Source organism: Phaethon lepturus, unplaced genomic scaffold (assembly GCF_000687285.1).
Source record: "Phaethon lepturus isolate BGI_N335 unplaced genomic scaffold, ASM68728v1 scaffold9641, whole genome shotgun sequence".
Lineage (NCBI taxonomy): Eukaryota > Metazoa > Chordata > Aves > Phaethontiformes > Phaethontidae > Phaethon > Phaethon lepturus.
The window spans coordinates 14,757-39,124 of NW_010519818.1; the positions used below are offsets into that span (position 1 = coordinate 14,757).

Here is a 24,368-nt window from a genome sequence, read left to right on the forward strand (position 1 = left end):
ATCTATTGAACAGTCCTGTAGTGAGGCATCTGTTACTCAGCTATAGCTGTTTCTTCCAGGGTTTCTTGAAGGATACCCTGATTGTTCAGAGCATAACAGTCGTTTTTTGATACATGTTGTTACTGCAGTTCATCATTAGAAATATTTACTTTCACTGATTTTTAGCAGCTATTAGGGTCATCACTATCACTGTAGATAATTGCTGAGCTTCTGTTTGTGATGGTTTTTCAAGTGAAGGCATTAAGAGGAGGAGTCCTCAAAAAAAGTATGTACATCAAGAGTTATCTAGAAATAGAATTTCCTGCTGCCCTTGTGACTTGACAAGCCTCTGGTGAACTTTGGCTGGAATTTCAGAATTTTGAATATTGCCATGGTCACTGGGAGGTGCAGAAACTGATAGGTTAGTAGTAAATCAATGTTAGGTGAATTTTTGTCATGCATGTCCCACAAGCATAGAGATCCTATGTCAAGGATCAACCCCCTCTATCTTACTCTTGCCCTGAATATTTGCTATCTAATGTCTGTCTTCCAAGGTCTGTGCAAGGTTGCATCCCAACATATGCTGTTGACTGTGTTTCTGTAATTAACAAGTGTTTTGTCTTTCAAGCAGGGAATCATTAGCAGAGTGACAGAGTCTGTGAAAAACATTGTACCTGGATGGTTACAGAAGTATTTCAATAAAAGTGAAGATGAATGTGTAGATAGAAATGAATCTGTAAACCAGGAAGAGAATCCAGTAAACTACCACCATGATTATGCAAATGAAGATACCATAGTGATTGATGGGAGAGTCACGCCTGAATCAGCAAGAATTAATTTAGAAGGTATGTGAAAAATAATTTAGTATTCTGGCCATCTGTATCTATTCACAGATTTCTAGTTTTGAATCTAAATTTCTAAGAGAAGCTGGAAGGAGCTTTTTGACAGAATTAAAAAAAACAAACAAACCAACAACCACCAGTACCCTCCTCCCTGGCCCCCAACCCAAAATGCCCCCAAAACAAACAAAAAACCTGCAACTACTGTTTGTGAAACTCTTAGCTTTAAACTGTAAACATAATTGTGAAACATACTGGAAGTTGTCTACATCTCTTGGAAGTCTTCAGTTAACTTCAGGTAGTCTATTCCACGTGCAAAATATTGATAATATTCATTTGCAAGTGTGCTGGGTTACATTTTCTTTTTAAAAATTCTAGAATGAAAGTCTGTCAAATTGCCTAAGTGATAAAAACATTAATTTGTTTTGTTGACCTCAGAACAGAAGACCAGGTGCTAAAATGCAAGAGGAAAATTCCTTTTCATGTCCTAATTTTTTTTTTTTCTCCCCTTTGGTCTTCTTCAGTCAATTTAGTAAAGTTCTTTGTTAGTTTAATGAAGAACTTGGAAACTTGTTTTCTGACACTATTATTTTTTAAATATTTGGTAACAAATATTGGTAAAGTGTGTGCATGGCTAGCGTGGGGTCTTTGAAAACCTATTTGGACCCTTGGCAAGGAAGCTTGCAACCCCTTAATTTACTGTGTAAAAGATTAATCTCTGTTTTATATCTTTGCCTCTCACTGTTTCTGTAGTTTTCCTCTGTAAATTTATATATGCTGTCATTTGAGTTTCTTTTAAATGAGCAATTTTGTGGAACTTAATTTTTAATAAGGAGAGAAGTTTTGTCTGAGCACACATACGTAACCATCTGTGTGGAAAGTCAGTTGCTTCTGTTCTTGGCAGAATGAAAAAAAAATGGGGAAATACCTTTGTCACCAATGTCATCTAATTGTAAAAAGGAGCTTTATTGCTTTCTACGTAGCTGTAGCTTGAGAATAAGTTTGGATAAAGGAATAGAGAAGGTCTTCATGAATGAGGAACATGTGTTGGCTTTCCTGAAGAACGATGTGAAAGGACTTTTCAGTAAGAACAGCTGCACAGCAAACTTTCTAGCTCCAAAAAATCAGGAGCAGATGGATACCCTAGAACCTTTAGTAGCTTCTGTTGCAGTCTGTGGATGTTGTAGACAAATCTTTCTTGCTATAGTTAATAATAAGGTTTTTTAATTGCTATTACTGTTATAATTTGAGACAGCCTGATTCTTCATCTCTGAGGTACCAATGTGCTACAGCTTGTATTCCTTTGCTTGGCCAGCCTTCAGCCTGGTAACACTTTCTTTATCTCAAACAAGACAGTCCTAAAAATCTACCAGTGCTTTGGAGAACTAATTACTATTACTGTGGTGGTTATGAAGATTGAATTAGCTAGTTTAAGCTTCAGTGCAAATATCAAGAGGATAGTGACTAAAAATCATGTTCATACCCAGAATTCCTGGGAGGGACTGTGTACTTAGATGGTTATTGGGCAAGATATGCAGTAATAGCTGTTCCGTTCATCTGGCAAGTTGGAGCTCTGAGACCACCTCTTGGAAGGACACTGGCAGTGCTTACACACGCTTTGGTTCACGAGGAAAAAAGGGCCATCTTGCAGCTGAGGCCACGATGCTTACTTGTCTTTGTGCCAAAATATCAAAGTTAATAGATAGGAGATAGTGTTTTTCCTGTAGCATGACCTGATATGGTAGAATTTGGGAGCAGGGATGATGACACCAAAACAAACCAACCCCCCCCCCCCCCCCCCCCCCAATCTCTGCAAAAACACATTTTCATGTTATGTATTCAGATTAACATCATCTTTATTACAAGATGATATAAACTGCAGAGTTGTCTGTAACTTGCCATGTAAACTCAAATTTTGGAAAGCTTATTGCAAGGTTTATCTGCAGAAGAAGGAATTTATACTTGCTTGATTTAGTGAAGGACTCTGTGCTAGAGCACTTGAGCATGGGGTCAGAATTTGGTGTTGTAAAACCTCATTAACTACTTCTTAATGCAGCATTAATACTTAGTATTGCAAGCAGTGTTGCTGTTGTAATCAGACAGATGAAACCCTATCTGAGTGAGGAAGAAGTTAAATTCGGCTTCTCTATTTTTGTGCTTAGAACTTGGCAATAGCATGACTGTTGATAGAAAACAGGTTTTGGCTTTTGTGAGCTTGTCTATAGGAAAGCTAATGTCTCCCTGTTCTTCTTTAGAACCATCTACGAGTAGATCTGCATTGAACTTCTCAGATGTGTTAACAAGACCCTCTCTTCATCGGAGCCATTTGAACTGTACCGTGTTGGATTCCACAGTACCACATTGTCAGCCCTCTACATCTTCTGCATTTGGCATTGGCAGTCCTGGACTGTCTCTTGTAAAAGAAATAAAAGATTCTACCTCTCAGCATGATGATGATAACATCTCAACAACCAGTGGCTTCTCCTCTCGAGCATCTGATAAAGGTAACTTCCATGTTCTCTAATTGATTTTTTTGGTAACATGAAGTACTTTGCACTCTTTAATATTCCACATCACCTTAGTAAATAAAGTAGGTGAATGTCAGCTTTGGGTGTTAGAATTAAATTTAATTTTTAGTATTTTTGAAGTATATAATCCTGTCACCTTTTTAATATAACTGTGCTTTGGAATACATTTATGAGACCCTGATGTTACAAAGAGTCGGTGCTGATAAACATACTTTTAGCTAGGTTATCTGTAAATCTTGAACTGGGATAGTAGGAACTGAAGATGACTCACTGTAGCTTGACAGCTAGGTTGATTGCCTAGAAAGAAGAGTGACTCAGAATATCTAACTGATATTGGTGGTTAACTAGCTAAACAGTCTAACTAGCTGGTTACATGTGAATAAATACAGGTGACGAATAGAAACACAAGATGTTTTCCTGTGTTTTCACCAGGGGTCAATGAATGAACTATTCTGACTGAAGAAATTTTGGGCTGCTTTTTTTGGCCTTTCTTGGTAGAAGGCATCAGTTTTCGATACTGCCATGTCTTTTGCTGAGTTCAGTAAGGAATGTACACCATTTTAAAATAAAAAAAACCCCAAACAACGTTATATTGATGTAGATGGGGACCTAGGTGATCTCACTGAGAAAGGGCAAACAGCAGGTCTGCAGTTTTTTCTAATCCCACATATAAACGGGAATTGAGGCATGCTCAGCAAGTTCTCTGGAGAACATATGTTTACAATTTGGAGTAGATTTTGCCAGGTTTAGCAATATAACCTGAGTTCACTGGAACTTTCTGGTGTGTCTCCATAAAACATACATGGAAAATAGGTCGTTAACTCTGTTAGTTCAGCCTTTGGGGAATTTCTCAGGTTTAAAACCCTTTACCAACATAGAAAAAACTTTGTACTGTTATAGATGCACCAGTGTTTATACAGTTCCCTTTTATTTTACCATGAAAGAATTAGAAGTAAAATTTCTCTGCATTGGAAGCATACTATTAACTTATGCATGCTTTTGAAAGATTACTGGAAGGTAATGTTTTTCCAGTTCTGTGAACAGATTTCAAGTTCAGAGTTGATACTTGGTTTTTATACAATATGTGAAACTTACCTGTTTGAAGAACTCTGAAGGTTAGAGTGGTGGAGTAATGAGTGTTACGGGACTTTTTCATTCTGTAAGACTTATTTTTCTGTATTAAAGAACTCTGGAGTTAGTGTGATCTTTAATATTAAAGTTCTGTATGTACACAAGGCAATTACATATAGTATGTGTCATTTTGTCAGATATCACAGTTTCAAAAAATACTTCAGCACCACTGCTCTGGTCCACAGAGGCTGAAAGATCTCACTCCCTCTCACAGCATCCTGCAGCTAGCTCTAAAAAACCTGCGTTCAATTTATCTGTTTTTGGATCTCCCTCTCCTGTAAGTACTACACAGTATTAATTTTAATCAAGTTGAACGTGTAGCAATTTTACTAACCATTTACTGTAATACCTTTCTGTAGTCACTTGGAAACACTTCTATCTTTAAGACAAGCCAGCTTGGGGATTCTCCATTTTACCCTGGAAAGACCACTTATGGTGGTGCAGCTGCAGCAGCAAGGGAGACAAAAGTGCAAATTGCTCCTTATCAGGTATGAGAATAGTAGTGTGGTGTGAGGGAAAATGTAATTGAAATACAGAACAGGTAGCACTGCCAAAAGAGCTGTGAGCAGGGAGCTGAAAATGTGGCAACAGTTCCTATTTTGCCCTCTTAGCTTTCAAGAGCAGAAAAGAAAAAGTTCTGTTTAAATTCTTTTTTAACAGTTTATGTGGAAATACTTGTCATAATGCACAAGAATGACAGTAGCATCTTAGGTTCTGGCTAGTTGGTTGTAGTTGGGATTTCCTCTGTTGTTAAGTCTTTCAGAAAATGCCATTTTCCACCATTGTCTCTCTCTGACTGTATTATGTTAAAATAGCAATATAACAAAATAAAAACAATGATGGCATAACTTTGAAAACTTGTGTTTATAGTAGCAAAAGCTACCTGCCTGATACTTGTCTTGTAGATCTTACACAAGCGTGCCTACCCTCATGATATGAGTATGTTTTATAAAACTGCAGTCTTTACTATAGTAGTATCTAAAAGTATCTAAAAGGCAACTTTGCTGATCCTTGCTTTTCTGTTACCTAGAGGGAGGCATGCAGTCCTAAATGCAATCTCAAGATAAAGAATAAAACACTTTCTATTTTAATGTCATTCAGATAGCTCTTGAAAAGAGTTACTTGCCTCTAAGAGTTCTTTGCATTCTAAAGTGAACCAGTAAATTAAAAATGCTGACAACTCTCAGCAGGTAGAGTCGAATCTAAAAGGAAGTCATTAAAATCTGGTTTGGTTGGAATGTATTTAAATCAAAATGACCTTAATTTTAAAGAATCATCAAAAGTCAAAAGTAACTTTATTTAAGGAACTGGAAATAAGAGTTTGCTGGACCTATGCTGGCAGTCTGTTTCTGCCATGGAACAAGGGGACCTACAAGTTCCTGACTTAGGGGCAACCTTGAAAACTTGTGGTTTGTTCTGACTTGGTGTTAAATCAAACTTCAGAACACTCAAAACTTCTTGTAAGCTAGGAGCCCTCTTTGGTCAGCTATTTTTATTTTTTTTACAAAATAAATGTGGGTTATGCTAGAAAGAGGAACCAAAATAGCAGGCTTTTAAAGGAGAGACTAGCTTGCTTGTTGCTGCATGCTGTGGATTACAGTGAGTCTCACTTGCGTTTTTTACATGCTGTATGGTCTGCTGCCTGTCTTCACATAGCAGCGTGGTAAGCATGATGTGGTTACATGAGGGATTTAATATAATTTTTTTTAAAAAGTCACACTGAAAGAAGGGTTTTTTTTATGATTACATTCAAAGTCATGTGGTGCAAATAAAACAGTATACTTTTTCTGTGTAAGATGTTTAGATTTGTTACAGTTCAAATCAGATCTTATTTTTAAACGGAGTAAAGAGATCTGCAGTCAACTGTAATCTTGGGGGAAGGGAGGAAACAGGAGGGGTAAAACTAGAAATTCCTGATGATGATTGTATACATTGGTTTTAAGATCTGTTTTGTTACCGAAAGTACTTTCTGCAGCACAAGTCTTTGCTTCAGTTCTGTTTTCCTGATTACTGCTTCAGAGACCCTGCAGGCCTAACATCTTCCCTTTTATAACCTTTTACACTTAAATATTTCTTTTGTTGCTTTATCCTGTTGGCAAGATGTGTAGGGCCTCACTTAAACTTCTATAAAGTCAGTAGAGTATGTTTTCTTCTTCATGGCTTGAACGCTCAGTGAGTGCATTTTTCTCTGTCATCACGAGAGTATTGGTTATATCATCAGTGTAGCCATAGGGCATAAAATACACACATGTTTAATTCAAAATCAGGCATCATAACATTTGCAATGCTAATTTTTCAGCCACCAGTAAGAAGGCAGATGAAAGCTAAACAAGCAAGTGTGCAATCCTATGGTGTGACAAGTTCCACAGCGCGGCGCATCTTGCAGTCATTGGAGAAGATGTCAAGTCCTTTGGCGGTAAATGACACTCCTTTTAACCTGTTTTCTTATGTATGAAAAACATAGTAAATGTGCTAGTATAGGATGAAGAACTTCCATATGTAGCATCCAGTTTAATTTGTTGCACTATTTTTTCAACAGGATGCTAAAAGGATTCCGACTTCTGTTTCTAGTCACCATTCTTCTGTAAGTTGATCACAAAACCCCCATGTTTTTGTTGGATAGAACCTTCTCTTAGGAAAAAAATTGTCCTCTAATATTTAGGCTTTTTTTTTCCTCCCTTAGCCTGTGGACAGGAGTATGCTGAATATTACTAGCTTCCAATCCAAGCGAAAACGGGTAAGAACCAGTAACATCTTAAGCTGAGATGGATAACTTTCTATGCTTTATAGCTATTAGAAGAAATGTCACAAACCTCAATGACAGCATACACATGAATTCAAGTTAATATTGGCATTATGTGAATTATAGTTGTCTCAGCAGTGTGAAAATTGCTAAAACTGTCTTTCTACCCACACTACATGAAGGGCTGTGAAGATTACTCAGGTTAAGAATTATGTTATCTTTATGTGGTGGTATCTTGATATGTCAATCAAGAACAACTTCTCTAGAACACACAAAGTAGTTTTATCTTGCCCTCAACTTGGGGTTAAGTTCCATGTTAATCTTCCTGTTTAGGAAAGCTTTCTCTTGCAGAAATGATCAGAAATAGAAAAATACTGATTGAGTGATCATACAGACCTTGTGCAGATTTCCATGTTCATCTTAAGCAGAAAAATAATACTTATGTTTTTTACTACTGCTCAAAGTGAGGAGAAGGAAAATTCTTAAATGTTGTCAATTCTGTAACCTCATGTTCCTAAATCCCTATTTGGAGGTAGCACTGAATTGGTGATAATGCTGTGGTAAATAATGATTTCCTTTCGGTTTTGTTAAAAAAAATTAAAATTAGCAGTGTTTTTTAATCACTTTAATTTGAGGTATCATTGAGTTTATTAAATTGTAAAACCCACAAAAGGCCACTTTAAGATCAGGCCAACCAAAGGATCAAAAGTGTGTTTTTTCTTCCATGCAAAATTTTCATCTGCTGTTTTAATGCACAAATGGACAGAATGTCTCAAGAAGTTTCTATGCTAATCCCTCGATTAGAAGTAGAATTAATTTTACAGTCACTTCAGAGTTTACAGACATCTTGGTTTTCCTGTACCATTTTTCCTCATATGCTAAATTACAAGAACATTGGAAAGTAGAGCATATAATTTCTTTACCATAAATATTATCCAAATAATTGAAAACAAAGCTGGTACGGATTCTCAGTTAAATTATGGAACTACACCTGTGATGAGGCATTAGGAAAGCTCTACCAGATTTGCAGCAGAGCGCCTGACGTCAGTCAGAAGTGAATGTTGCACACAGCTGTCACTGGGTAAAAGTAGAGAAATTGTCTATTCATAATACTAGAACTCATAAAGTCTGGCAGGGGTAGGGTAGCCCTTGATGAGAAGAGGAGAGGGTTGTGTGTTTTCCTGCTAAAGCAAACGTATGGTTGACAGAAGGCTTGAGCACTTGGGCAAAACTTCTGCAGGTATTTTTTGTGGTATTTTTCTTATTTCAAGGATCTGCAGGAGACAGAATAGCTCTTAGTGTATTAAACATCTGACTGGCTGACTCTTCTTTTTTTATTTGTACCTTTTTAACTAATTTGATACCCTTCTATGATTAAGATCACCTGCCTAGTGGGTGAAGGGAAGGCAGTAGATGTAGTTTTCTGGATTTTTGTAAGGCTTTTGATACTGTCCCTCATAGCATCCTTCTGGACAAGTTGTATAACTGTGGGATGAGCAGGTAGACAGTGCGCTGGATGAAGAACTGGCTGAACAGCAGGGCTCAAAGGGTTGTGGTGAATGGAGCTACATCTGACTGGCAGGCAGTCACCAGCGGTGTTCTTCAGGGTTCAGTTCTAGCGCCAGTTCTGTTCAGTATTTTTATCAATGATCTGGAGGCAGGAGCTGAATGCACCCTTAGCAAGTTTGCTGATGATACCAAACTGGGAAGTGTTATTGACTCTTTCAAGGGACAAGAGGCCTTGCAGAAGGATCTAGATAGGTTGGAGCACTGGGCAGTCATCAATGGCATGAAAATGAACAAGAACAAATGTCAGATTCTGCAGCTGGGATGGAGTAACTCCAGACACAAATATAAATTGGGAGAGGAGTGGCTGGAGAGAGCAGCCCTGCAGAACGGGGCCTGGGGGTGCTGGTTGACAGGGGGCTCAATAGGAGTCAGCAGTGTGCCCTGGCAGCCAAGAGGGTGAACCACACCCTGGGGTGCATCAAACCCAGCGTAACCAGCCGGTCAAAGGAGGTGATGATCCTGCTGCATTTAGTACTGGTGCAGCCTCACCTTGAATACTGTGTGCAGTTCTGGGCCCCACAATTTAAGAAGGTTTTTAAGGTACTTGAACGTGTTCAGAGGAGAGCAACAAAGCTGGTGAAAGGGCTGGAAGGAATGTCCTCTGAGGAGTGGCTGAGTTTGTCTAGCTTGGAGAAAAGGAGGCTGAGGACTGACCTCATGGCTCTCTACGGCTTCCTGAGGAGGGGAAGGGAAGAGGGAGGTGCTGATCTCTTCTCCCTGGGATCCAGTGCCAGGATGTGTGGGTATAGCTCAAAGCTGCATCCTCAGGGGAAATTAAGGCTTGACATTAGGAAGCATTTCTTTACAGAGAGGGTGGTCAAACCCTGGAACAGGCTTTCTAGCAAGGTGGTCGATACCCCGTGCCTGTCAATGTTGAAGATGCTTCTGGACAATTCCCGTAACAACATGTTTTAACTTTTGGTCAGCCCTGAAGTGGTCAGGCAGTTGGACTAGAGGATCATCATAGGTCCCTTCCAATTCAACTATTCTATTCTGATTCTATTCTATTTACATTTAAAAACAGCAATGGACCATCCTTCACTCAAAACAGATTTGTGACCTTGAATGAAACACATTTTACTCAAGGTCTCAAAATTAGTATAATAATTTTTAACATACTTTTATTCACCTTATATAGATAGTACAGCATGAATTTTATTACCAAGAGTTGGAAGATACTGTGAAATTAAAGCTGCATTGTAAACACAGTTTTCTGTGGATTCTAATTTAAATAATAGCATGCATTCTCAGCCTGATTCTTCTAGTCCTTAAAACCGCAGATGGAGTCTTTGGTAAATCTTGTAGCCTTTTGGGGTCTTTCTTGTTTCACAATTGTTAAGTCAGTTTTGGAGAATGTACAGTGCTTTTTCTTAAAAATTAGCTCTTGTCTGTGAAAGTGCTTTGACAAGGAAAGTCAAACCAGTGCTTTTAACTGCATCTAATGCAAATCTAAAACACTGGAATATATTTTAATGAATGAGACTATTTTAACATTATTTTACAATTTTATTTTTTTTAAAAAGTGTAACTTCAAAGGAGGAAAATGTAGGAGAAATGAAACCCAGAAGCTTGTATAATTAGCTGCTTGGCATTTTGAATGTTAAATTAATGGATTAAGCCAGTAAAAAAAAAAAAATCACAATGTGGGCAGAGCAGAGGAAAAGGCGGGAACATATTACAGTAACATGAGTTATTTTATTTATAGTAGCATGAATTATTTTGTCTGTGAAGTTAACTGACTGAATCCTATTTCAAAATTTGTCAGACCGGTTACTTCTGTATCTTTCTGGATTTCATAACTGGTTTTCTGGTGATATCCCTCTGCAAGCTAAATGCTTTCAACACTTTCAAATAATTCTCACTGAGTGCTGAGAATGATGGGAAGCTTATAGTTCTGTAACTTTTTTCATCAGTAAATGCTGCAGTAATTTGGGTGGGTGTGCAAGGATAAATTGATTACTGCTTCCCTTTCAAAGATGGAATCACAGCATCCACCTGTCAAGAAACTCGTAACACCAAAGGCAATCTCTCTGTCAGTGAGTCGGACCCAGTATTTTAAGCCATCTCTGACTTCAGCTACTGATTCCAGCAAAATTCACCAGAGGGTAGATATAAAGCATAAAGTAAGTACATTTTCTGGTCCTTTTCTGCCTGCTTTTTACAAGCTTGGAATGTCTCTAACCAATTATTCTACTAAGGTGCTATTTCTTGGCAAAGAGTACTGATAGTATGTTTGAGGTAAGCATTAAGACAGTGGGAACCATTGTGGAAGAGATACTTTGAGGTGTTATGAATTTAATTGTGGTTTTGGAACAGTAAGTGGCTAGTGGTTATTTTCAGAACGTGATGATGTGCTATTGGGTCAGGCTGTTCTCAGTGAAAGAATGTTAAAATACAGAAACAACATTTTCCTTTTTGTATGCTCCTGTACGCAAAGCTGTCACTGATGGAACATGCTGATGTTGTGTATAAACTCTTTCAGGTGAGCTACAGGCTCCAAATGAGATTTCTGACAATAAGCTTTTATTATCCATTCTAATCACTTTAGTGTAGATGGAGACCCTGATAAACTCTCCTTAAAACAAGATCGGCATCTCTTTCAGAGAAAGAACCCCCATGGTTCCAGTATCAATATGAATGTAAAAATGACCAGGTGTTAAATCTATGGGCTTTTTAAGCTGGAGATCGAAGTGGATAGTCATAATGTTTAGGGAACGAGCTTAAGTAGGCAAGGTATATTTAGTGGTATAAATAAATAAAAAAACAAACAGCACAAAACATGATTGGTTGTTTGTCTTTGCTTTGTGTATGGTATATAAATACATTCATATAAATCTTGAAATAAATCAAACTTAACTTGTAGGGCATGAGAGAGAAGAGTTTTCCTGCAGAACGACGAGTAAAACCATCTGAAAGGTATGACGTATCTATTAATTTAAAACACCTGAAAGAAGAAAGCTCTGTCCTTTGTCACTACAGTCTGCATGTCTGTCTGCTTTTGGAAGGGAAGTAACAGTTCTCAGTAAAGGGAATGGAAAATACAGTGAAAAAATTGTATTATGAGAGAGTTTAACCATTTGTGCATCTTGATGTTCATTAGGGGGGGCAGCTATTAGTTTCAGCTCTTTAATTGCTTAGAGTCTGAAAGCTTTGTCCTAAAGGAATGACGCTTTCTGAAAGATTCTTTATAAGGTGAAGTGGCTTACAGTTCAGGACTATATTTAGTTTTTAATTTTTTTAAAAAAGCAAAAACCTGGAGGAAGATCAGTTTTTAATGCTCCTTTCGTGGAGAAGTCACTTGTCTGCTCTGAGATTTTTGCATGAAAAACAGGAGGCCTTTAGAATTATCTGAGGCCAAGTGCCAGCTTGTCTCTAAAACACAAAATCACAGGACAGTCTATTGCATTTCTTCTTGAGGAGATTGTCTTGCGTTACACTGATTGCTTGATTTTGGTAGAATGACTTCACCTCCAGATAAAATGGATGGCTGTCTCTTCTGGCAACTAATCTTTTTGGTAACGCTTGAATTAAGACACTTTGCATTCAAAGGATACCTCTTTTCAGAGGATTTGTTCTTTTCAAAGAACAGTAGCAGGGAATCGTATTTTGTTGTCTCTGTGTTCATCTTCCAAGCCTTCTTAGATTGCCTTGGGCATTCTTTGGTTTGCAAATAAACCCAACTAAAACCAACCCTTTGTTTTGGCATCTAATAGTTTGACTTCACAGCAACCATCTTTTCAGGAGTGTAAGAAATTGGCTCTAAGGTTTTGGCATAGGTGCAAACAGATGTTCAGTTTTAATTGTGGGTTTTCAAACTGTTCTAAATTTTCTTTAGTAGAACTCCTTTCTTCTCATCCATTTAGAAGGGAGATCCAGAAAACTGATTTTTATTCGGTTCACAAGTTTTATTGCTCTGTTCTACTTTTGTCTGCAGAGTAGATGGTCCTTTTTAAAAAACTGTTTTATAAAGCCAGTCTCTGTTGGGTGCCACATTGTGCAGCAGGAACCCAACATTGATAAAGGGAAGCTGGGCAGAGTCCTTTCATGCAGTTAACCTGCAGTACTTTGGTACATCTCTGTTCAGCCTACCAAAGGCTATTTATTTTTTTGAACCTGTGTCAGAATTGTAGATTGGATTTACTTGCTTGAAGGCAGAAAGCTGTCTTTGCCCCATAGAAGCTGACAGGTGTTAACAGAAGAGAGGAACATGGGCTATTATAGGCAGTCTATAATCGTCTGAATTAAGCTCTATTTTGACATAAGGTTTTTTTTCAGAATTCAAATTGATTGTCAGTTTGGATTAGAGAGAAGTTTGAGCATATGGCCTTAAGGATCTGTCTTCCTCTCAGTGGTTACAGTGCTAAGCAGACTGTTTGCAAGTATCTGACAAGTTTAGACCAATTCTCTTCCTTGGTCTTCTGGAAACTTGACCTGGTGTCTTCCAGTGTGATCAAATGTACTTTTGTAATGGCTGCTTGGCTGTAGGATAAGCTTTGATATGGTAATTTTTTCCAGGGGTACTTAATTTTGATGCTATACTACTTTTTATTGTTGCTGTTCCGTAGTTCACGTCTGTTTTGGGGTGTGGTATGGGCTTTTGAGGTTCTTTGTTTGTTTTTTATTTTTTGGTTGTTTGTTCTTTCTTTTCCCTTCCCACTTGGATTAGGAAATCTTTCTGGTTCAGATCTAGGTTTCTGTAATGAACAGAGAAATGCTTTTGTATGCCTTACAAAAGGGTTCTGTATTCATGTCTGAAAAGACCTCTGGAATGTTGGCACACCCAAACACCTCTGCTGCTTCTGCTGATGGCCCCAGGAAAGCCGGAGCTGCTTCTGAAGCTTTTGCTGTATTATCTTGCTACACAAATTTAAGCCTTGCCTATTCCATAAGAGCTGTTGGCAGCATTTCATGTGCACACACGCACGCTCGCTCTCTCCCCTTCTCCCCCAATATATATTTTTAGTTGTTCTTTTATATCCCTGCAAAAATACATGCTCATCACAGAATTGGAGAACTGGCAGTCGAAATTTCCACTGTCTGGACTATTAAAAGGAAACATTAGAAAATAACAATCTAAATAAGTTCTTCTATTTTGGGTCTTCTAGCTTAGTCATCATTCCTTTATGGATGTTGTGACTGTTTCTTATGTACGTCTTTCTCATTGCTGCTCTTACTAATGCCGCTTTTGCTGTTTAGAACATCAGATACTTACCACCATTTAGCAACTTGTGAAACAGTTTTTTCTGATTCCGATTAGAAGGTATCAGTTCTAGGACTAATAGTGGCTATAAATAGCTTGAAGCAATTAGTTGATAAGTTGATATTTTATTTTTTCCTTTTCTTTTTTCCTTTTTTTTTTGTTTTTTTTCCTTCCTCAACCTATGTATTGTTATTCTGTGCCAGCAGTTTGACCTACCCTAAATTGGGTACTCCTGCATCCAACGGTCTGTCTTCAGGAGGAGGAGTGGGTGGTGGTGGCAAGATGCGAAGGGAAGGCGGAGAACACTATATATCAAAACCTGGACAAGAACAACAGGTAAGGGACTCTTAGGTTAATTGCTGTCACTGAGATTACTGAAGTGAGTAGTTAAATATGCCAGTTTTATTGCCTTACAGTCATTTATAATAATGCCACTTCAGTTTTGTGGGTTTTTTGCTGTGGATTTCAGGACAAGCTCCAATTCATTTATCTGTTTCAAGTGCCTCAACTTTGGTTTTATATTTTTTAAATCTTTAGTCATGTTGTCTTGGAGATGCTTCATACTGTAAAGTTTCTCATTAGCAGTTGAATAAACGAATTTTGGTGGAGGTTTGTAGAGTTTTTATAAAGGAATGAGGCTTGAAACAAGTGCCCAATAAGTAAACAAAGTTTATTTAATTTGTTATTTCATATTTAAGTCATGTAGAAGAGACAAGTCAAGAGTCTGAAGCAGAAGACAGTGTTCTGTATGTCTGCGAATGATCATTCACAATTTTTGGCACTTAATCAAACTCATTGTGAGAGCATTTTTTTCTTGTTTTAATGGGAAAAGTACATTTAATAAAACTATCGTCATGACTCTCCCAATGATTATTTTTCTGATTGGATGTTATGTAAGCTGCCTACTACTGGATCTTAAATATAAAAAATTTAAATCAGTCTTCTGGCTGATGCAAAATGAAGAAATAGCAGATACTGGAGAATGTTTCTATAGTATAAATGATCTGAATATCAAGGTCCAATAGACTCTTCAAATCAAAACTGTGAAATAGATGTAAGCTGTAGGATACATTAAATTTCTGTAGTAGCAACTTAATGTCTCTGCTTAGTCACTTCAGGGTAGATCTTGGTACTACTGTGCAAATCGTGATTAGATTGGCTATTCCCATTTAAACCCTAACTAATCTAATCTTGGTAATCAAATAGTTTAAAAGGCAAGGATAAGACCAGAAGTTTTTAAGGTACAATATTTTCTGAGTTTTAAACTTGCATGATATACATGATACAGACTAGATTTGCGAGAGTATGATCTTCTGTGCTGCTAGTCAGGCTTCCTTTTTTGGCATTTTGTGCTTTGGTTTGGGGTTTTTGGTACTCGTAAGAAACTCACATACTTTAAATGTTCTCTTTTTCCAAGTTCTCTGCAGTAGTGACTTTGGGAACTTTGGAAGCTGTCCTACCTAATTTTGCAGGAGTAAAACTTTCTCATTTGTCTTGAGAGTGTACTCTTAATTGAAGGGATGAAAGGATAGTTAGAAAGGATGATGTTTCTTTAGATCTTTAATAACTGAAGTAGAGGACACAAAAATAAATCTGACCTGTGCCCCTCTGTTCTGCACAAGTAACAGTTTTGAGCTAACTTTCAGTATCCTTACTGGACAGGTGGTAAGTGTAGGATGACATGGAAACAGGCCTGCCATAAATTAAAATGATCTGGCAGACTGAGGTGGGACGTTAGGATTCCTTTTGAAAATTTGTATTGTCTTAATCTACAGATCTCTCTGTTATATTTAACTTTAAGAAATCAAGGATGGGACAGGGTAGGAAAGTAGTATGTCTTGTAAAAGAGAAAACCGAAAATCTACAACTTTTAAAAAGAGAACAATTAAAATTTACAACAATTAAAATTTACACCTAGGAAGCGGAGGAACCCATATTACCAAAAGTACCCCTACCCATCAGTACTGCATCGCTGCCTTCATTCAACTTTAGTTTTCTTGCCAGTAGTCCTGTCTCACCGTCACTGAGCACTGTTTCAACAACAGCGGTGATGAACAAGGTAAATCTTAGTTGTATATCGTCAGTACTTTTTTGGGATGAGTATACATCTGCTTTGTTGCATGTTAAACATGGTGTTTATTAAACTAACCAACATTAGTTTATAGCCTGTTGAATAGATCAGGGTTGTATGCCAATTTGGAGGTGAGGGGAGGCATAAAGTTTTGGATTCGGCCTCTGTCCATGTTATACTTCGCAAACTTCTGGTTAACATAATTGTATAACTGCTTCAAATGCTATGGAAATTTTGTTGGGATTTTATGCCAAGTTAAGTTATTAAAGTAGAGGTAGCTTTAATGGTCATATAAGCCTGTAGAATATGAGCCTAGAGTGCAATTTTTGGAATATTATTGTAGTAAAATAGACATTCATCTATTCCAGAGTACTTGAAATATTTTTGTATGTTGTGAAGCAGATATCTGCTTTAACATGGTGAGGTATTTGCTGAAGCTGTCACTACAGTTGAGCTGGGTTACTTTAAGGTTCTTAAGCTGCCTGGTCTGTGTTTCCATATATTTACCATATTTAGACCCAAGTAGCATCTCAGTTTTTTCTCTTGGTTTATGGGATTTGTTTTGATGATACTGTACTATATGCTCACTTGCAAGCTTCATTTTCTTCTATTATAATTCTTACCTGTGGATTAGATATAAATATCAAACATCAGATTTCCCAACATCGCTGCAGAACGTCTGTTAGTGAATTCAGGTAGCTGCTATTGTTTCAGCAGGGTATTTTTCTTTTAGATACAAACCTTAATTCTTTTGAAAATACAGGTACAACCAGCAAGTAATGTTGGCAGTCCAGTGTTCAAATTTTCATCTCCAATTGTGAAATCTACTGAGGCGGAAGTGCTGCCTCCATTGTCTGTAAGTAAAATAAATAAAGCTCAATCTTTTCTCAAGCCTTTAGTAGAATAAAGCAGAATTGGCCCTGATAATGGGTAAAACAAATATACAGGTTTCTGGCTTATAATCTGTCATCCAGCATGTATACCAAAAGTTTGAAGACTGGATTTCAGATTTTTATTTGCATGTGAAATTTGATTAAAGTTTCTTTAGTTTCAGAACCTGAAAAATCTCTCTTTTTTCATAGCAGATTGGGTTTACATTTAGTGTTCCTGTTGTAAAATCAGCAGAGGTTTCTGGATCCAGTGATACATCAGTGACGTCCTTACTTACTCTAGGTAACAGAAATTTTAGTACTTCAGATCTGAAATCCTGATTTTCTTTTTTGTATACTAAATAGTAAATCCGTCCTTTCTGAGCATATTAGCAATTTCAGGCAAAGCATGTTTTCAGTGACAGATCTGCTTTTAACCAAATTGTAATTATAAACTGTTGTAAACTAGGTAGAATTTTGGAGATTCTCATATAAGAAGCATGAAAGTTGAAAATTCTTGTTTCTAGCAAGTGTGAATATGTTTTAAGGGGATTTCTTTGTGAAAGGTGTTTTTTGTTTTGTTTTTAAAGATACCACCACTGTAAACAGCACCAGCAATAAGAAGGAAGAAAAAGAAGAATACGATGGCCTCTCCAAACCTGCCAAGGTCTTAAAGGAAGGAAGTGTGTTAGACATTCTAAAAAGCCCTGGTGAGATAATAAACTCTTTTAAAGAAGATATGGCAAAAAATACGCAAGTATATGACTGCATTGATTTAAAAAAAACAAAAAAAAAAACAAAAAAAAAACCACACTCCCCCCCAACACCTCCCCACACACATACTTTGTCACAGTTAATGCAGTATTAGCTATAAATACAAGCAGACATTAAATGCTGCATCTGTTAGGGTGGACTTCTATTCTAAGTGGCTTTCATTGCTGAAAGGAAGACTGCAACTTCAAACCAGACGCATTGCATCTCCTTGACGTGTTAGGATGTAATTGTAAATGAAGTATAAAGAGAATTAATCAAATAATGAGTGCTTAATTTTAAATAAATAAAATTTATGGAATTGGAAAGGAAGTGTTTGCAGAATGCTTTACACACGTTCCTCTCCCACCTTCGCCATCTCAGGAAATTAAGAGTAGTAAAGACAGTTTCATTCTTGAAGATGTTTCAAAAGCTGCAAGTCTTTTGGCCTTAAATTATAACAGTTACTATGGGTTCAAATGTAAATTTTAAGCAGAAGTGGGCTGTCCCACTTTAAAAACCCTTTTCTAGTTTTTATTTTTAAGCAATTGCTATTGTTTTCAATGGTTTAATAAAGTGTGTAGACAATGTTTTTTGTTTTAAGAAAAAGGGCTGTATTGAATTTGATCTTTTCCCATAAGCCTTTGGTAGCATCAGGACTTTTTTTTTTATGAAGTGACAAATCTATATACTTCTTAAGAAGACAGTGCCTTTTTATATTGGAAAGAGCTAAGTGAGAGAAAATACACTGTGCATTTTGTTTAAGGAAAGATGTATGAGTGAAGTGACATTAGTTTTCCTCACCAGCTTGAGAAACAGTTTCCAAATTCACATTGTTCAACTATTCCACTTCTGATTAAAAAAAAAAAACAAACCCAAAAACCAAAACCCAACTCCAAAACAACAGCAATATCATAATAATAAAAAATAAACTCCTCATTTTAGCTTTACAAGAAATCTGTGCTGCCATTTAAAATGCATTGCCATAGCATTTTCTTTAGTGTTTCCGTATTGATGGTTCTTGTTTTCTGTTAAAATTGACATCTTTAAGGACTTGGCCTGTGTCCAGTGAATTTTGGACAAATATTATAGATAACAATTATTCTGTTGTCTTCATTTTTATTACTGGTTTAATATTAATTAATACTCGGTATCTGTGGGGAAATACTGTGTGGACTGCTGTTCCAAGTACCAACTGCTGTACAGCTACTGAAGTGAATGTGAGTCATCTACTATGGCAGAAATAGCTTTAGAAATTTGATTCGATGGGGCATGGTGTCTTAAAATGAAATTGGATTATTTCTAGTCCATGACAAACAGTCAGCTTTCAGTGCTGTTTGTTTACACTTGTATCTCTACCAGTGAAGATTTGTATTTAAAACTTTATTGGAAATGAAGAGTTAAATCAAGCTTTAAATAAACGTTCTGTTGTGTCCCAGTGCAGCATATGAAATTTCATCCCTTTAGATAAGATTTCCAGGGTCTTCCTCTTGCAGTTAGTCAGAATGTGTGGTTGGAACCATTGGCACTTGGCTTAAATTTATGCAGTCCAGTATTATAAGTAACTTACATGTAGTGAGGGTACTGCTTTATCAGTAAGATCTCTTCCTGTTTTTTTTTTTCCTAGGCTTTACGTCTGTGAAAACACACTCCCCTACATCTGCACAACCTGTTACAAGCACAGTGGTCTATACAAGGCCTGCAATAAGTAGTTTTTCTGCAGGTAAAGACATCTCTAAACAAGCATCCTCATTTTGGCAGTCTGACACATATGACCCATGTCTGCAAAACAAAACCACAGATGGCAAATGTGTAACATGTCAAGCTGCTAAAGTGTCGACAGTTGAGAGTACGAAACAGGCGATAAGCTCAAGTCAGTGTGTCGCCTCTAAGGCAGCAGTCCCTACAGCAGGGATGCTGGGCTTTGAAGACAAATTGAAAACAGTGCCCAACACATGGGATTGTGATACCTGTCTGGTCCAGAACAAACCCGAAGCTACAAAATGCATAGCATGTGAGACACCAAAGCCTGGAACAGGAGTAACGCCTGCTCTGACATTGCCAGCGGTCACAGACAACTCGGTGACAGTGACATCCTCCTCCAGCAGCACTGACGCAACAGTCACTACGGGATTTGGAGACAAATTTAAGAAGCCAAAAGGCTCTTGGGACTGTGCGGTGTGCCTTGTATCAAATAAGGCAGAAGACAGCAAATGTGTTGCTTGTCAGTCTGAGAAACCAGGTGTGTTCTCTTTCATGTTGCTTCAATCTCAGCCTCTGTGCATTCTTCACTGAATAAAATACATTGCATCTATAAAATATTTTGAGCAGTGTGCTTTTGTGTGGGACAGGATGAATTAGTGCCTGTCTGCAGGAATGGTTACAGGCACTTTTGAGGTGTTGGTCCAGATCCAGCCTGTTGCGTGAATTGAGCTGTTTGTGAAATATTAGTGCAGAGCTGACATGAAGGAAATATATTCTGCTTTGCAGCTGGTGAGGAAAGATGCTTTAATTGACTTAAAACCAATGTACTTATTTTCATTGGGAAAGACTCTGAACTCCATAGAAAGAGTGAAAAATTACTGCTTTTTTTTTTTCCCTCTTCCAAAATGTAAGTAGAAACAGTATTTACAGAACATGGCCAAAAATGTCTCTGCTCAGTGTTTGTGTGTAATCAAGCAGAAGTGTGAAACCACAAGACAGTGTAGTGTTTAACTAGTCGTCCTAAGCTAAAACAAAACCGTATGTTCAGCTATGCTTAGGAAGGCCAGTGGTAGCCTCCCAGAACATGGATGACCTTGTTCTAGAAGGTCAAGGTCCTTCCAGACCTTGGGGAGGCAGGCATCGTCTTCAGTGCAGTACTGGGTTGTTTCCCATTATGTGTGATTGTAATTAATTTTGAGTGTGGTGAGTGTATTGTTTTTAAAGCAAAAATAATTACTTTAGTGTTAATTTTCATTGGCTCTTGACATCGTTTAATATACTATTATGTCAAAAAACACATTGGCCATTATATCTGGGGTGGGGGGGTGGGAATCAAAGATGGAAGATTGTGCTTTTATTATCATCCTGTACAGTAAGAGCGGAATTTCTTCAGATAAGGTAATGTATTTCAGAGGGAGCTTATTCTCGTGGACTTTCAACCTCAGAGTGATCAGCTGACACTTTTGTCTGAGACTCTAGCCATTGCAAGGAAGAATTCTGGAAATGTAAGGGGCTTGCCGTGGCCATCATGGTGCAGAGAATTACATAGTTATATTACATATGTCAAGGGGATGGGAGAGGCAAGTAAAATGAGAAGATAAAAATACTCTGGATGTGCTGTGGAAGAGAAGGCCCATTACTGTCTTTATGGTTTTGAATTTGAGCCATTATCTTCTGCCTTTCTCTTAAATACCACCCTCAGTGGTTTAAAACTGTAGGTGAACATGGCAATTATATGATACTTTTGTGCCTTCTGAGTGTCCACTTCAGTCCTCACACTTATGGAGCTGAAGTTTTCTGTTGGGGTGCAGCATCAAGTGACATCTCTTCCTTTACAGGGGAGAAAAATCAGAAGGCAAGTGTCACCTTTCAAGCCTCTTTTATGGAGGTTTCTGCTGCTGTTGAAGACAGTGTAGCTTGTATACTGAACAGAGAGTTGAGGGTTTGGAACCTTTGAGGTCCTCTCTGGTTTTGTTTTGTGGTTTGTTGGGTGGGGGGTGTTTTTTTTTTTGTTTGTTTTTTGTTCATGGTGTAGTTTTGGACATGTCTGTCTTTGAGATTTGGTGAGGAATCATTCTGGTAAATTCTCATCCTCGCATCACTTGACAGTGATCAGTAACTTGAGTGGTGCTAACTTTGACTATGAGTTACTCGTGTCACCAGAAATTCTTTTAGTAGCTGTAGTTGAGTATGTTACTTTTAATTTACATCTGAAATAGGCTATGTTGCTGTATTGTATGAACTGCAGTTGCTGTTTAAATGTCATTGGTTCAATTTGTGCTTAAATCATCCATAGATTATAAAGAAGAATCTAGGTGTTTCTATTGTTTACATTGTCGGATTGAGTTTGAAATTAACTTGTAGTTTGATTTTTTTTTTTACTGTTACAATTGTCTGTTTTGTAATTTAGTAAGCACGTAAGAGTTTCTTTAAAAGTTCATGTTCACTTTATCATTTAAGCAGGATGATTAACTATCTTGCTTATTTCTCAGGGAGTTCAGTGCCTGAGACCAGTAGCAGTGTTTCTGCACTTTCTGCTTCTTCTGGAGGATTTCTGGATTTAGACAAATTCAAGAAGCCCGAAGGAAGCTGGGATTGTGAGGTCTGCTTGGTCCAAAACAAAGCAGAAGCCACAAAATGTGTAGCCTGTGAAAGTGCAAAGCCAGGCACCAAAGCAGAACTCAAAGGTAATATTTAATAAGAAAAACAAGGGTGTGCATTCTGCAATTTATTGTTTCTCTGGGTTTTTGTTTGTTTGTTTGGTTTGGTTTGGGTTTTTTTGTTTGGTTGTTTTTTTTTTTTTAGTACAATTATTTTTCCTTTGAGGTATAGCAAAATTGTTCATTTTTCCTCTAGGAATATTGCTTAAGTAAGGTAATGTGCCTGTGTTTCTGTACCCTTTCCCCAGAAAAAGATTATGGTTTTTAGATAAAAGCTTGTATTGATGACCTAGTTGCTCTTTACAAGCCTTATGTGTTGTTCCTTTGGACTTTAGACTAAAAGCATGATCTTTCAAAGAAGTTAGTGGTATACTTTTCAAATCCAGGTGGTGGACAGAAGAATACCATTGCAAAAAGGTGTCTGTAGAGAGGCAGCATGGAGTTTTATTTGTCTTGTCGTTTGTTTTGTTTGGTGGTTGTTTGGAGGTTTTTTTTTGTTGGTTTGTTTGTTTGTTTGGGTGTTTTTTAAACAGTTTTGACTCTGGGAAGTGCAGGACTAGAATCCCAGCCATGTTGCTAAAGCCTACATCATATATTGCAAACTTAACATTATTACTTATTTCTGCAGGTTTTGGTACTGATGCTGTGTCTACAAATGCTGCAATGCCATCATTTACATTTGGTGTCCAGTTGTCGTCCTCTGAATCTTCTCATACGTTAGGTAGCACAGGAAATTTTAAATTTGGAGAACAAGGAAGCTTCAAGTTCGGCATTGCATCTGAATCTGCATCCTCCAACACTGTGACTGGGGGATTTAAGTTTCCTACTAGTTTAGGGGACTTCAAATTCGGAGTTTCTTCCTCAGACTCTAAATCAGAAGACAGTAAAAAAGAAGGTAAAAGTAACAGTTTTACCTTTGGACTTCCATCTACAAGCAGTCAGGCTCCTTCAACATTTCAGTTTGGGACAGCGAGCCTGGGACAGCAGGAAAAGAAAGAGGAACCAGTTTTGGGAGGCTTTGGTTTTGGCACGAGTTCTACTTCTTCCATAGCTACCAATGAGAATAAAACCGGAGTCAGTGGCTTCACTTCTGGAACTGTTGCAGAAAAGGAGGTAGCATCACCTGCTCTTGCATTTAAGAAATCAGATGAGAAAAAGGATGAAACTCTTTCAACAAAGGGAGGCTTCTCTTTTGGCAGTGTGGAGCCTGCACCTGCCTCACAGTTTGTTTTGGGAAGGACAGAAGAGAAACAGGACTCTGTCACTCCTGCTGCTCCATTAGCATTTGGCAAGAAAGCTGACAGTGAAGAGTTAAAGGCACAACCTGTCTTTTCAACTGGGACAGCTGAGCATACCAAAGAGGAGAGCACAGCAAAACCTATATTCAATTTTAGTTTCGTTAAACCATCGGAGAAGGAAACTGAGCAGGCAAAGCCATCATTTGCATTTGGGGCACAAACCAGTACTTCAGGTAAGCAGAACATCTTTTGTCTTCGCTTGTCTGCTCACATCGATCAAATAGTATCAAATAGTACCTTTGAAGCCATACTGGACAAAATCAATGGGATTTGACATGTTCATGCATTAGAGCTTTAGAAAAGGCTTAATTACTACCTGCAGCCTATCTTTAGTTCTGGTTGTTGGTGTGTAGACAACATGTAGGTCCTTCTTAGATTTAAATGAGTTAAAACACTAGGTTTAGAAAAAAAAAAAAATGGCCACAACTTAAGGAACTTGTATTGCTTCTTGTATGAACACAGAATTTTTATTGTCTCAGTGGTAGCAGCACAGCTGGTCATAAAATCTATAGTACGGTGCAGTATAGAGGCCTCATACTAGCGTCATTTTTCATAGTGAAAGGGGATGAGAGAGAGAATGTCTTATTCCCATGTACGTGCAGCTATGCTGCAGGGTCTACTGCTGTTTCTCTACTGTTACAAAGGTATAAAAATTACAGATATTACACAGTTTTGTATTCCTTTAATTTGTTGAAAGTCTGCAGTGGAGGATTACAGTTCTTCAGTGATGATCACTGTGGAAAAAATTCTGGTTGTTAAATTCCATTTGTATGACTTAGCAACTGGGTTTTAGAAAACAGAATTAGTTTCTAACATCTGAAGTGATATGGAAAAGGACATCAGTAACTAACTAACTTAGGGAAAGATGAAGAATTACTGACTTAAAGAGACAGCTATATTTTAAGTGTGTAAAACTGCCGTCAGTACTTTATAACAGTCATCTTCATGGAGGGTTGTTCCCTGTTGCTCCTAAAAGCAGGTCTTGCAGGTGCTGAAGTACAATGAACCTAAGCTTGGAATAGCTAGG

The 24,368-nt window shown here is 37.6% G+C and overlaps 1 protein-coding gene across 1 annotated transcript in view; it reads left to right on the top strand.

Moving 5' to 3' along the window:
- Positions 1-610: 610 nt before the first annotated feature.
- The window catches only part of NUP153 (nucleoporin 153kDa), a gene marked incomplete at its 5' end in the record, with an annotated part of 29,617 nt that continues 5,859 nt past the window's right edge, over positions 611-24,368 (top strand). The window contains 17 exon segments of the mRNA XM_010297164.1: positions 611-824; positions 3,074-3,322; positions 4,615-4,754; positions 4,837-4,965; positions 6,777-6,893; positions 7,017-7,061; positions 7,161-7,214; positions 10,766-10,912; positions 11,653-11,705; positions 14,193-14,325; positions 15,908-16,048; positions 16,824-16,916; positions 17,146-17,233; positions 17,520-17,639; positions 19,307-19,921; positions 21,876-22,070; positions 22,672-23,514. Coding sequence (XP_010295466.1) covers positions 611-824; positions 3,074-3,322; positions 4,615-4,754; positions 4,837-4,965; positions 6,777-6,893; positions 7,017-7,061; positions 7,161-7,214; positions 10,766-10,912; positions 11,653-11,705; positions 14,193-14,325; positions 15,908-16,048; positions 16,824-16,916; positions 17,146-17,233; positions 17,520-17,639; positions 19,307-19,921; positions 21,876-22,070; positions 22,672-23,514 — 3,376 coding nt within the window.